The sequence below is a fragment of the Drosophila suzukii genome (assembly GCF_043229965.1).
Source record: "Drosophila suzukii chromosome 2 unlocalized genomic scaffold, CBGP_Dsuzu_IsoJpt1.0 scf_2c, whole genome shotgun sequence".
In the NCBI taxonomy this organism is placed as follows: Eukaryota; Metazoa; Arthropoda; class Insecta; order Diptera; family Drosophilidae; genus Drosophila; species Drosophila suzukii.
Genome location: NW_027255896.1, coordinates 19,687,151 through 19,700,374, shown reverse-complemented (window position 1 = coordinate 19,700,374; position 13,224 = coordinate 19,687,151). Strand labels below are relative to the sequence as shown.

At 39.2% G+C, this 13,224-nt stretch overlaps 2 protein-coding genes and 2 long non-coding RNA genes across 12 annotated transcripts; 2 read left to right on the top strand and 2 right to left on the bottom strand.

Annotated features, from left to right (window-relative positions):
* Positions 1-554: 554 nt before the first annotated feature.
* Positions 555-1,393, bottom strand: LOC139354199 (uncharacterized). 2 transcript variants are annotated; one of them, XM_070998443.1, is made up of 3 exons: positions 1,160-1,393; positions 991-1,093; positions 555-931 (listed from the first exon to the last, which is right to left on the bottom strand). In XM_070998443.1, exons 1-3 carry the CDS (start codon positions 1,190-1,192, stop codon positions 696-698), a joined length of 372 nt encoding a protein of 123 aa, XP_070854544.1. In that variant the 5' UTR covers positions 1,193-1,393; the 3' UTR covers positions 555-695. The 2 variants fall into 2 exon arrangements, with proteins under 2 accessions (XP_070854544.1, XP_070854543.1); XM_070998442.1 differs by having other exon boundaries at positions 556-934.
* A 3,041-nt stretch (positions 1,394-4,434) lies between these two features.
* On the top strand, positions 4,435-5,553 carry LOC139354155 (uncharacterized). Of its 5 annotated transcripts, XR_011605239.1 has the most exons (3): positions 4,466-4,689; positions 4,953-5,065; positions 5,166-5,553. It is a non-coding gene; the product is annotated as an uncharacterized lncRNA (long non-coding RNA). The 5 variants fall into 5 exon arrangements; XR_011605235.1 differs by having other exon boundaries at positions 4,435-4,689; positions 4,953-5,553; XR_011605238.1 differs by having other exon boundaries at positions 4,435-4,725; positions 4,953-5,553.
* Positions 5,554-9,201: 3,648 nt separating this feature from the next.
* On the bottom strand, positions 9,202-10,267 carry LOC139353995 (uncharacterized). Of its 3 annotated transcripts, XR_011605063.1 has the most exons (3): positions 10,059-10,267; positions 9,510-9,654; positions 9,202-9,453 (listed from the first exon to the last, which is right to left on the bottom strand). It is a non-coding gene; the product is annotated as an uncharacterized lncRNA (long non-coding RNA). The 3 variants fall into 3 exon arrangements; XR_011605061.1 differs by having other exon boundaries at positions 9,510-10,267; XR_011605062.1 differs by having other exon boundaries at positions 9,202-9,450; positions 9,510-10,267.
* Positions 10,268-10,405: 138 nt separating this feature from the next.
* On the top strand, positions 10,406-12,433 carry LOC139353993 (protein CNPPD1). 2 transcript variants are annotated; one of them, XM_070998204.1, is made up of 4 exons: positions 10,406-10,514; positions 10,580-10,873; positions 10,979-11,101; positions 11,151-12,433. In XM_070998204.1, exons 1-4 carry the CDS (start codon positions 10,494-10,496, stop codon positions 11,835-11,837), a joined length of 1,125 nt encoding a protein of 374 aa, XP_070854305.1. In that variant the 5' UTR covers positions 10,406-10,493; the 3' UTR covers positions 11,838-12,433. The 2 variants fall into 2 exon arrangements, with proteins under 2 accessions (XP_070854305.1, XP_070854306.1); XM_070998205.1 differs by having other exon boundaries at positions 10,479-10,496.
* Positions 12,434-13,224: the final 791 nt, after the last annotated feature.

Below are 13,224 nucleotides of genomic sequence, written 5' to 3'. Positions count from 1 at the left end.
AGGCTTTTTTGGTGTTTTTCTTCCATTTTTAACCGCGGCTAACGGCGTTCATCGAAATTCACTCGCTAAATCTGGTATCTTTTTGGTATTTCTTTAGCTCATCTGAGTACAGCGCTGAAAAACACAGCCGACGAAAAGCGTTAGCCGCGTACTAGCCTCTCGCTCACTCCTATGGTTTGCTCGTGGTTTTTGTCCATGTGAGTACTAGGCTTCAGGGTGTATCAAAAATAATTCGGTATCGTACGATTTTTACGCTTCTTTTTGTGCGTTCAGCAGAACTATCGTAAGAATTCCACCGGTGATCAGGTATCGTGTTGTTCTGCTGAACGCTGCCATCGATGTATTTCTATTAAAGCCTAGTACTCAGATCGGCTAAGAGTTTCACTAGTCGAAAAATCTTATTCTTTGCAGTGTGACCGAAGTTTTCAAAGATCACCCGTAATGCATGTAGCACGGTCTTACTGTTAAGCGGCTGGGCTTGTTGCCAAACGGAAAAGAAATCAATTGGAGAAATTTAAAAAGGAGGAGTCTGCTGGTACACAAAGAAATTTAAATAAAAATAAATGGAATGTTCAACGAATGTTTTTATTTATGTAAATTAGTAGTTTAAAGCTTCTTTCTCGTCCCACGGATGCTTTGCCATCTTTCCCGCGCCACCGCAGTCCAGCTCCAAGACCCAATGGGCATATTAGACCTTAAGGAAGTGGGAGCTGGATTGAGAGCGGGGTTGATCCGCTGATGCTGCAGAAAGTCGCCCAGCATTCTGGCAATGGCTGGCTATGGCTTCCCCAACTGATCCTTAGCGGGCGCCCTATTTTCCTCCTCTCTATAGAAGCCAGCTCGTCCTCCAGCTCCGCATAAGCTGCCAAGTAGCTAGTGGCGGTGATATCCGCAGTCCTAATGGACAGGTCGTCGGAGATCGTTGGTGGTTCTGCTAAAAATATATTTCTGTTAGTACAACGTAACCAAATCCTTTTGGCCAGATCTTACTTTCTTTGCGAGGACGCGCCCGGCACGAAGTCCATGTAGGGAGCGAAGTCTCCTCCAGCACCTCAACTATTCTGCGAATTGTCCCCTTTTCTGGTATTGCTGCCTGTCGGTGAAATACACAATAAATGGCAACAGCTGGGATTTGGCGTCCTTTTTCATCTGCACTGACCTCCTGTATCCGATTTTGGCGTTTTCCTTCCATTTCTAATTTTTAGTTTCCACATCGCCTTTGCACGAACACCGCCGAAGATTAAATTTCTTATTCTTTGGGCCGCGGCTAACGGCGTTCATCGAAAATTCACTCGAGAAATCTGGTATTTTTTCTGGTATTTCCTTAGCTCATCTGAGTACCGCGCTGAAAAACAGACCAGACGAAAAGCGTTAGCCGAGTATTAGCTGAGGTCCAGAGGGCATCACGCGGCTAGGTCAAGGCGGTCGGTTTAACCCTATCAACAAAGTCCTGGCATTACGCCTGGAGAATAACGAGTATAACAAGCCAGAAGAGAGAGCGGTCGATCGGTACGGTCTCGAGTGGAGTTGTCCAGGAGAGTCCTACGGTTTCGACTTGCGAGGTCCCGGAGCGGCGTGTCCGAACCCCAAGTACAACAAGCCAGAAGGGAGAGCGGTCGATCGGTACGGTCTCGAGTGGAGTTGTCCAGGAGAGCCCTACGGTTTCGACTTGCGAGGTTCCGGAGCAGCGTACGCCCGAACCCCAAGTACCAAAAGCCACGCTACGTCCAGCCGCGCAGCCAGCACCGCCAGGAGCAGTGCGCAAGATAGCGTCAGCAGCAAGTCAGCCACCACATCACGACAGCCGCGCAACACAGAGCGAGCCACACGGAAACGTCCCGGACAACACGCAGAAGGGTGAGGCTAGGGTGGAACGTTCGTTTACACTAGGCGTAGAAGCGAAGTAAAGCGCGAGGCAGCTTCCTGGCGTTCCGCCTTGACTGTCCGCGCGGGTTGAGCAGAAACCCCAGTGGGACCATCCGGGACAGAGCAAGGGACGGGCTGTGCTGTGTCGAAAGGTGCGATCCTGGAGAGCGCAGCTTCTGTTCACCCTAGTCTGAAAACGGTGACGCTTCCCTAAGCCCGAACGGCTGATCCCTCTCGCGAGTCCGAGTCGTTACCAGCAGTCACCAAGTCAACGCGTCAAGGGCGAGCAGCGAGCGAGCATCTTTAGGGAGGAGCAAGGATCTTCAGGGAGCTACAGGACTGGAGCACCGAGTTAACAAGGCGAGAGGTCGTCGAGACAACCAGGAGCGTCGGAAGTACCGAAGGTTAGAAGTGACGAATCAAGGCCAACCAAGCTACCAAGACATTTGTAACAATATACCCGCAATAAACCCACTACGAACCCGTGAATTCTGTGCTTTCTCACTGAGCTTCTGGGCGGTCACGTCCATATAAATTTGGTGGGACGGAAACACAAACTACTGTGCTAGCCGCTCGAATCTCGTAGCGAGCAGACCACAAAAATCAGTTTGTTACAATATTTATCTTTAGAGACAATACTTTTAAGATATATAATGATTTATGTTTTAGGTAGCATTTATTTTGGGAGATATAATGATATATACTTTCCGTAGCATTTCTTTTGGGACATTTAAAAAACCCTCCCCTCGAATACGGTTTATTTATGCAGATCATCTGATCGCTACAGCGATTTTTTACGTGAACAAGAATCCGCATAATATTGCAACACCGAATTTAAGCGGCTGTGGGCAGAGGCTACTAGCGGTATTTTTGGATTATTTCGATGTGCAACGCAGAATTGTTTCCATTTGCAAGTGAGTTTGCAACAGCTGTTTTGAGTTATTAAAATACGCCAGCTTATTCAAATAACATGTTATTGATAAATGACATCGCTGAACAGTATTTTTACGGGATTATTATATGTGCACAGGTTGTCAAAATTATAGACAACTTTGCTGCAGGAGCAACTGTTGCAAAGGAGTGCTTGGACATACGTAAAGCCTAGTACTCACATCGACGAAAACCGAGAGCTAACCATAGGAGTGAGCGAGAGGCAAACAGGCGGCTAAAGCTTTCCGTCGGGTCTGTTTTGTGCAACGCAGAGTTGTTTCCATTTGCAAGTGAGTTTGCAACAGCTGTTTTGAGTTATTAAAATACGCCAGCTTATTCAAATAACATGTTATTGATAAATGACTTCGCTGAACAGTATTTTTACGGGATTATTATATGTGCACAGGTTGTCAAAATTATAGACAACTTTGCTGCAGGAGCAACTGTTGGGAAGGAGTGCTTGGACATACGTAAAGCCTAGTACTCACATCGACGAAAACCGAGAGCTAACCATAGGAGTGAGCGAGAGGCAAACAGGCGGCTAAAGCTTTTCGTCGGGTCTGTTTTTCATCGCGGTACTCAGATGAGCTAAGGAAATTCCAGAAAAAATACCAGATTTCGCGAGTGTATTTTCGATGAACGCCGTTAGCCGCGGCCCAAAGAATAAGAAACTTAATCTTTGGCGGTATTCGTGCAGAAGTGGTGGGGAATTAAAAAAGAAAAACACCAAAAACGGCTAAAGGAGGTTAGGGTATATGAAAAAGGACGCCTAATCCAAGCTGTTGCCCATTACTGTGGGACTTGACCGACAGGAAGCAATACCACAACGGGGCAAACCCGCAGAATAGTTGAAGTGCTGAAGGAGAGGAGCTGGACTACAGATGGCGCGGGAAAGATGGCGAAGCATCCGTGGGACGAAAAGGAATTTACATAAATAAAAACGTTCGTTGAACATTTCATTTATTTTTATTTTGTGCAACAGCAGACTCTTCCGTTTTAAATTGCTCCAATTGATTTGTTTTCCGATTGGCAACAAGCCCAGCTGCTTGACAGTAAGACCATGCCACATGCATTGCGGGTGAACTTTGAAAACTTCGGTCACACTACAAAGAATAAGATTTTTCGACTAGTGAAACTCTTAGCCGATCTGAGTACTAGGGTTTAGCTAAGAAACAATTAGGGTATTCAATTGCGTTGCAAGCGTTTGAAAAGTTTAAAAGTGTAAGCAGTTCCAACACCAATTTCCATACAAAATATTTTTCAAGGCCTACAACACCCCAGCCTATGTATACAAATCTGTTGTACTTGTGTAGAAATAGGGGGTTAATAATGGGTAGGAATTTTATCTAAAATACTAAAAATATACTGAAAAGTTGGGTTTAAATCCATGGTAATGACAGTGAAAGGAAAGAAACAAATTTGAGTATTAAATGCAAAAGAAAAATATTCGTCTTCTGTAAAACAAAATAATTGAATAACAATTTCAATGGAAGAAAAAACCCTCAAGGAAGAGAGCCAGGGAGGTCGAAACTAGGCCATGGTCATAGCCTTCTTCTCACAAAAATATAAAAGTTAGCTTTCTTTTGTACGTCAATATCCTGCAACGATGTTTTCAAATAGAGGGCGTTCACAATTCTCGTCTGGCAAACTTACAAAGCTTACACTTTTGCAACGCAATTGAATACCCTAAATAATTTATTATTGTTATTGCATTTTCAGGATGAAGGCGAAATTAAGTATTTTGGGAGACTGATGCGCAGCAATATTCCGATGAGTTCTTCAAGGAATTCTGCCACGTTGACCGAATATAATATCAGCAGCTAGTGGGTTTTTATAAGCCTAGCATAAAAAACCTTGTTTCGCTTAGCCATTCCCAGCGCTCTATTCGATTGGGTAATCGTCGTTCACAAAAACCGTCGTATTCAAAATGTAAACGAATTCTGTATCAAAGTCATTTCTCCTCGGGCGATAGTTCTGCCAGACTATTCGGCACTACAAAAACCATTGTATGCAAAATTGTAAACGAATTCTGAACCAAAGTCATATCTGTCCGAAAAGAAGATTCAAGATCCTAACAGACCAATTTGCATTAGTTGAATATAGGTAGTTCGATCACTGTGATTTTACTTAAACAACAAATATCTATACCATTACAGGTACCGGCTTTTTGACGTAAAGGTTGGCTGCCCAGAACGATGTCACGATCCACAAATTTAGATGCAGTTAAGCTGAAAACGAACTGGAGGAGACACCAATATTAAAAGACAATGTAAGAAAAATATGTGGAACTCCGATCCCAGTTGTTGTCCTGGCCGACTAAGCATTTAGATTTTTCACGACGGTTATAAAGTCATAACCCTTTCCAATAGTTCTTTCCGCGGAACAACGAGCCTTCAACTACAATTTAACCAAGTGTCGACGTGTAACAGAACCGGAGAATCGGAAAGGGCCTTGACAATCATATCACAAGCTCAAACAATGTGATATTATGCTGCTGCATACTCCCCAATTTCAAAAATGAGAGCAACATTGATATTTAATCAAGATGGGCAATGAAATTCGGAGAAGTACGCCAGCAACCTGAAAATGTATTGTGGATGGGAAATCAGAACCGAGAATTCGAAGCTATTCCTCAAGGACTTGCAATGCACTTTAATGACCAAAACTATGCAACTAGATAAGGAATTTTTGTGCATAATTCTATATAAAATAAAAATAATAATTTTATATATATTAAAACCAAATGACAAGCAATTAGCCGATCTGAGTAAATCATATATATATTTATGGAACATAATTACATAGTGACGACAGTCACAGATTTTTATACCCGTTACTCGTAGAGTAAAAGGGTATACTAGATTCGTCGGAAAGTATGTAACCGGCATAAGGAAGCGTTGCCGACCCCATAAAGTGTATATATTTTTAAACAGGATCACTGCCGAGTCGATTTAGCCATGTCCGTCTGTTAGTCTGTACGTCTGTCCGAATGAACGCTGAGATTTCGGCGTGCAGATTCCTGAGACTCCTTCGCAGTAGAGCTGTAAAAACATCGATAGTAATATCGATAGTATCGATAGTAACTGGGCTGCGCGATACCTCGATTTTTTTTCCACCATCGATGTATCGCGTTTATTTAACATCACTAGTTGCAGAAGCGTGGTTCTTCTTCTTCTTTGAAGCCAAAGCTTAACAAAAATCAGTGGCTGCTGGATTAAATTTTTTGTGGTACAATGTCATTAAGAGCAGTTTTCCAAAGAATGGATTATCTAAACTTTTTATTTTATTTTTTATCAAACGTTTTCTTTGTTTAATTCGTAATCAACAACAATTCCCGAGGAACGGATGATCTCTCTTTTGTTAATCTCATTATATTCATTATAATCTCAAGTAGTTCTTAACTTTATTTAATTTATAATCAACTATATCAATATCATGTAATTCCCGAAGAACGGATGATCTCTCTTTTGTTAATTTCATTATAATCATTATCTTAACTGGTTCTTAACTTTAATTTATAATCATGTTTTCGCTTATGATTATAATCAATAAAAACAAGAAAGAAAGTTAGCTTCGGCAAGCCGAAGCTTATATACCCTTGCAGCTATAATTATTAAATTTAAAAACACAAAAAATGATATTCCCAATAGTATAAGATACTATGTCAAAAAACACCAAAGCTATAATTTGTTTCATATTATTTTCCTACCAATTTTCCGATCGTTCCTATGGTAGCTATATGATATAGTCGTCCGATTTTGATCAAATTAAATTCGAAACTCAGAACTAATTAAAAAATGTTATTTCCAAGCGTTGGAGGTTATATGTTGAAAAACACCGAAGCTATAATATGTTTCATATTATTTTTCCACCAATTTTACGACCGTTCCTATGGCAGCTATATGATATGGTCTTCCGATTTTGATAAAATTAAATTCGAAATTCAAAACTAATTAAAAAATGTTATTTCCAAGCTTAGGAGGTTATATGCTAAAAAACACCAAAAATATAATTTTTTTTATTTGTTTTTCCTATTATTCCCATGGGAGCTGTAAGATATAGTTGTCCGATCCGGCTGGTTCCGACTTATATACTACCTGCAAAAGATATAAGACTTTTGGGAAAGTTTCAGCCCGATAGCTTTAAAACTGAGATACTAGTTTGCGTAGAAACGGACGGACAGACGGACATGGCTAGACCGACTCGTCTAGTCATGCTGATCAAGAATATATATACTTTATGGGGTCGGAAACGTCTCCTTCACTGCGTTGCAAACTTCTGACTGAAATCAATATACCCTCTGCAAGGGTATAAACAAAAATTATAAGTAATTATTATAATCAAAAAATTTTAGATTTTTAACCTATTTGTTTTTATGTGTGTTTAATAGTTTAATACATTGTATGGTTTTTGTCGCAGCTGTATTCATACCTCGCAATTAAAAAAATTGAAAGCAAATAGGCTTAAAATACAAAATAAAAAATTAAATAATAATTCGATTGATACTATCGAAAATATCGATGGTTTGGACTATCACTATCGAAAACATCGAGTAGGGGCACTATCGATGTTTTTACAGCTCTACTTCGCAGCCCAAGTTTGTTTCAGCAGAGTGCCACGCCCACTCTAACGACCACAAACCGCCCAAAACTGTGGCTCCTACAGCTTTGATGCTAGAATAAAATGAAATGTATTGTTCTCATCAATACCTATCGATTGACCCAAAAAGAGTTTGCCACGCCCACTGAACGTAGACATCTCGGAAATTATCAAAGATAGAGAATTGGGAAGTTTGTTACGCGATTATGCCACGCCCACTCTAACGCCCACAATTTAACTAAAATGTATTGGTCTTGTCAATACCTATCGATTGATAAAAAAAATAAGCGGAGGTGGAGAACTAGCTTCTACAGGATGGAGGTAAAATGACGCCCGCTAAGGGACAGCTGGAGGAGCCATCACCAACCATTGCCAGTATGCTAGGCGACTTCCCGCAGTATCAACGGAAACCCCGTTCCCAATCCAACTCCCAATTCCTCAAGGTCCAATATGGCTATTGGGACTCGGAGCTGGACTACAGATGGCGCGGGAAAATTGGCAAAGCATCCGTGGGACGAGAAGGAAGCTTTAAACAACTTATTTACATAAATAAAAACATTTCCATATATCTTTATTTAAAATTGATTGCTGTGCATCAGCATGATTTGTTTTCCGTTTGTCAACAAAATCAGTGAACTGTGAAAACTTCGGTCACACTACAAGGATTAAGATTTTTCGACTTTTGAAACTCTTAGCCGATCTGAGTACTAGACTTAAAGGCCTTGACATCGATAAGGCCAATAGCCCGAAAAAGTGCTCACACTGGGCTTACCCTAATTATCGGGTTATGTCAATTGTTGATTTCGATGATTTTAAATACAGAGCTGAAGCAATTGTTTTGTCAGTATTTGAAAGCGTCTGCGTGGCCGCGTATGAGCACAGGATTCAGGAATCTATCATTAAAATTGACATTAATCTAATTTATTGATGGAATATGTCATGAGTCGTTTTCATTAATTGTTTATCAAATTCATATAAGCACCTACATCTAATTTTACTGTCGCAAGGCTCTTTAATGTCTTTAACATATATACAAATTCCTCCTTGAAGCCTAGTACTCAGATCGGCTAAGAGTTTCACTTAGAGCTGTAAAAACATCGATAGTAATATCGATAGTATCGATAGTGGCTGGGCTGCGCGATACCTCGATTTTTTTTCCACCATCGATGTATCGCGTTTATTTAACATCACTAGTTGCAGAAGCGTGGTTCCAGACAAAACGAAAAATTTATGAAAAGAGAAAAATGGACAAGTAATCAATAAAAAAAACATGTTTATGAAATGTGCTTGGTTTTTCATTAATAGTTTTAATGTTCTCGATTTTAGCATCAGAAGGCAAACGATAATGGCTTATAACGACTTTTTAAAGCATACGAGAATTTTTAAGTTTTCTAACTTATGAATAAAAAAAAATATATAAGTAATTATTATAATCAAAATCTTTTAAATGTTTAACCTATTTGTTGTTATGTGTGTTTAATAGTTTAATACATTGTATGGTTTTTGTCGCAGCTGTATTCATACCTCGCAATTAAAAAAATTGAAAGCAAATAGGCTTAAAATACAAAATAAAAAATTAAATAATAATTCGATTGATACTGTCGAAAATACCGATAGTCCATCACTATCGAAAACATCGAGTAGGGGCACTATCGATGTTTTTACAGCTCTATTTCACTAGTCGAAAAATCTTATTCAATGTAGTGTGACCGAAGTTTTCAAAGTTCACCCGCAATGCATGTAGCATGGTCTTGCTGTCAAGCAGCTGGGGTTGTCGATAAACGGAAAACAAATCAAATGGAGAAATTTAAAAAGGAGGAGTCTGCTGGTACACAAATAAATTTAAATAAAAATAAATGGAATGTACAACGAATGTTTTCATTTATGAAAATTAGTAGTTTAAAGGTTCCTTCTCGTCCCACGGATGCTTCGCCATCTTTCCCGCTCCACCGCAGTACAGTTCCGAGTCCCAATAGGCATATTGGACATTGAGGAAGTGGGAGAACGGGGTTGATCCGCTGATGCTGCAGGAAGCCGCCCTGCATCCTGGTGGCTCTGCTAAAAAGATACTTCTATTAGTACAACGCAACCAAATTCTTTTGGACAGATATTACTTTCTTTGCGAGGGCGCGACCGGCAGGATGTCCACGTAGAGATTTAAGTCCCACTCGGCATATTCCCTCCCACTGGGATTCTCTAGTGGATCTCCTCCAGCACTTCAACTATTCTGCGAATTTGCCCCTTTTGTGGACTTGCTTCCTGTCGGAGAAATTCAACAATAAAGGGCATAAGCTTGGATTTGGCCTCCTATTTCATCTACTCTAACACCCTGAATCCGACTTTGGGGTTTTCCATCCATTTTTAATTTTTAGTTTCCACATCGCCTTTGCACGAACACCGCCAAATATTAAATCTGAGTACTAGGCTGGATTTAATACATTTTTGTTCCAATTAATCTCGTTAATCATAATCATCGGGTGCCTACGCCCAAACCCTCTGTTTACACCCCAGTCCTGATATGTTATGATCGTGTGCCTATGCTGTGCCAGAACAGCTGTTTTTGTATATTTCTCTGGAGATCGTCGTCAACGATACGCAAAAATGCCGAGATATACCGATATATACCAAACACTATAAAATAGCCAATATACAAGACACACAACTTTGAAATTCAACTGCAAAAAATCCACGCATATCCGTTTCGCACGAATTCCATTTATTTTTATGTTAATTTCTTTGTGCAAGCAGACTCTTCTTTTTAAATTGCTCCAGTTGAATTGTTTTTCGTTTGTCAACAAACCCAGCTGCTTGACAGTAAGACCATGCTACATGCTTTGTGGGTGAACTTTGAAAACTTCGGTCACACTACAAATAATAAGATTTTTCGGCTTCAAAATTTAAATAAATAAATTAAGTAATATACAGAATCTGTTGTTTATTTAACTAATAAATTATAGACTGTTTATATAAAGAACATACTTGAAATTATTCTTATGACATTTGAAATATTATGGTATTTATTTTAAGAGTGGTATTTTTTATACTTATTGCTGCGGTCACGTTGCTGGAAGTCAAAATAAAGGCCAACAAAGATAAAGATGGTAAATTCTCCGAAAAAGGTAGGAAGCAGATATGTTTGTGCACCAGAAAATTAAAGGTATTACTTGATATTTTCAATTGATAGGTTATGAAGCACGTCGAGTTTATAAATCGAATTCGAAAAAGCCTATACTATGGCGTGGGAACAGTGGACACAGATATGGAGGTCTCTCTGCCCTTTGCGGAGTACGCGTCAGAGATGTTTTCAAAACCCCATCGGGGTCATTCCTTGCATCGTCTGAGTTGCGTTGCTGCTGGAAATGTGCAGGCGACGCCATGCTCTCTTATTATGGCATTGATCTACCTGGACCGCTTAAGCGTCACCGATCCAGGTTATAGCTGCCGAATCACTCCACAAGAGCTGTTTGTTGTGTCACTGGTAAGCCAGCATCAACACCTGTTGATTAACCGGTGCCAAAATCAAACAGTGCTGCACCAATATATGTTTAAATTTCGGCTGTATAAACATTACATATATTTACAGATGATTTCGACTAAGTTCTATTCAGGCCATGACGAACGTTTTTATTTGGAAGACTGGGCTAGTGAAGGCCATATGACGGAAGAAAGACTCAAGGAAATTGAGCTTGAGTTCCTATCTGCTATGGTAAATAGTACTTAGATTATGTTACAATAATAAAATATGTTCGTTTTAGGACTGGAATGTATACATATCCAATGAACTCTTTTTCGATAAACTAAACAATATTGAACGATCGCTGGCCAAACGCCAGGGTTTGCGGAGAGGATGGCTTACTTACAGTGAGCTGGCGCTGATGCTGCCCAGCTTGGCTTGGACGAAATTGCTGGTGAACAGTTTATCAGTACTAGCAATGAGCTATGCAGCAAGTGTAATTACTGTGGCAGGAGCCTTTTTTATAGCCAGTCAAGTTCCAGGAACGTTATGGCACCGCGGAGTAAATACTGCACCATCAAATAGTTTAAAACTTACCACTTCGGCCACTTCTGTTATTAATGGCGATGTCTCCGCTTTATTATTAAACGTGGAAAAGGAACTGTTGAAACTTAAGAAACAGAACTGCTCAGAAGAGGTTACGACAACGATTTATTTGAGTCATCAACCCATACCTAATCTACCATTTAAGAGAAACTTTCGAAAACTCCGATTGATTTCATCGCTAGAAAGTGCAGAGAACTGGCTTAATATAAATTCACAGTGTAGGGTCTGCGAATCCCAAAATTGGGTTCCTTTTCGTAGTATACAAATGGAAAACCGTTGGAAGCACGCTAGAAATGGTTCGGTTTTTTGGCAAGTAATTTCAGAAGCAATGCAGCGATCGCCTATGCAGCGACGGCTTGAGGTGCGGTCAAAACTTATATAAAATACATCAATTACTAATGTCTTTCGAGCCGGAAACATATTTCTTATTGCACAGAAACCTTTTTGTTGGTCCATAAAATAGGAAATCACATTGCGTCAGTCAAATGATTGCTCCGGTGAAACAATCGGATGGGTCTCAGAAAGATCTTTGGGCGAAATTCGGGGAAAATGTACATACATAAGCATCAATTTTGAATTTCGCCTGAAGAGATTACTGTGACTCCCCAAACAATTTTTTACTACGATAAATAAATTACAAGGCTTAGGCGGCAAAAAACTGGAGCCGTATATGGTCAGCACCAAATTATCATTCCACGGCCCAACTTTTTCCGCGATTAAAAATTTTAATTAACCAGTTTGAATAACTGTTTTAACATTATTATTCATAACATGTTTTATTAATCTAAAATATTACAAATAAATGACCTGCTTTTGGAAATATCACGCAGATCCAACAACTTCATATGTATGTACAGTGACGAACTTAAGTTTGGCACACTTAGCATCTTGAACTTCAAGGGCGATTTTCTACCTTTATAAATGTGTTATAAAATTCAATAAAATTATTTTGAATAATGGGAATATTTAACAATCAAATTAATTTTTTTCATTGAATTATCTCTTAAAACTAAATTTTAAAAATGAAAATACCAAAATATGAGCAGGTTTAGCTGCACCAAAGTCTTGGCACACTTGTGTTTTTGATAACTATTTCGTTAAAACTTAGCCGATGTGGTCTCTATATCTTAAGTGGTATAATGCTAAATTAGTATCATAAAATCGATTTATTATCTTAAGTTACACCAAAAATGGTTAAATAAAAAATTTAAAAAAAAATACCTTTATCTCTGCGAAAAATAATATATTTTTTTAGGGTTCAGGGTCAGCTTTATACTGACATTTGTGAATGGGTGCCCTGAAGCCGATTTTATCGTTGGGAGCCTTTTACGGCGTTCTAAAGGACTTTAACCATGGAAAAATGCATGGCTCATAAAACGGTACAAAGCTTTGAGTGGCCAGGGAAGCGTAAAAGGCTCCCAACGATAAAATCGGCTTCAGGGCACCCATTCACAAATGTCAGTATAAAACTGACCCTGATCCTTAAAATAAAATATTATTTTTCGCAGAGATAAGGGTATTTATTTTTTTTAATTTTTTACAATTTTTGGTGTAATTTAAGGTACTAAATTGATTTTATGATACTAATTTAGCATTATACCACTTAAGATATAGAGACAAACCGGATTTGGTAAAAAAAAGCAAACAAATCGGCTAAGTTTTAACGAAAAAGTTATCAAAAACACAAGTGTGCCAAGACTTTTGTGCGACTAAATCGGCTCATATTTTGGTTTTTTAATTTTTAAAATTTAGTTTTAAGAGATAATTCA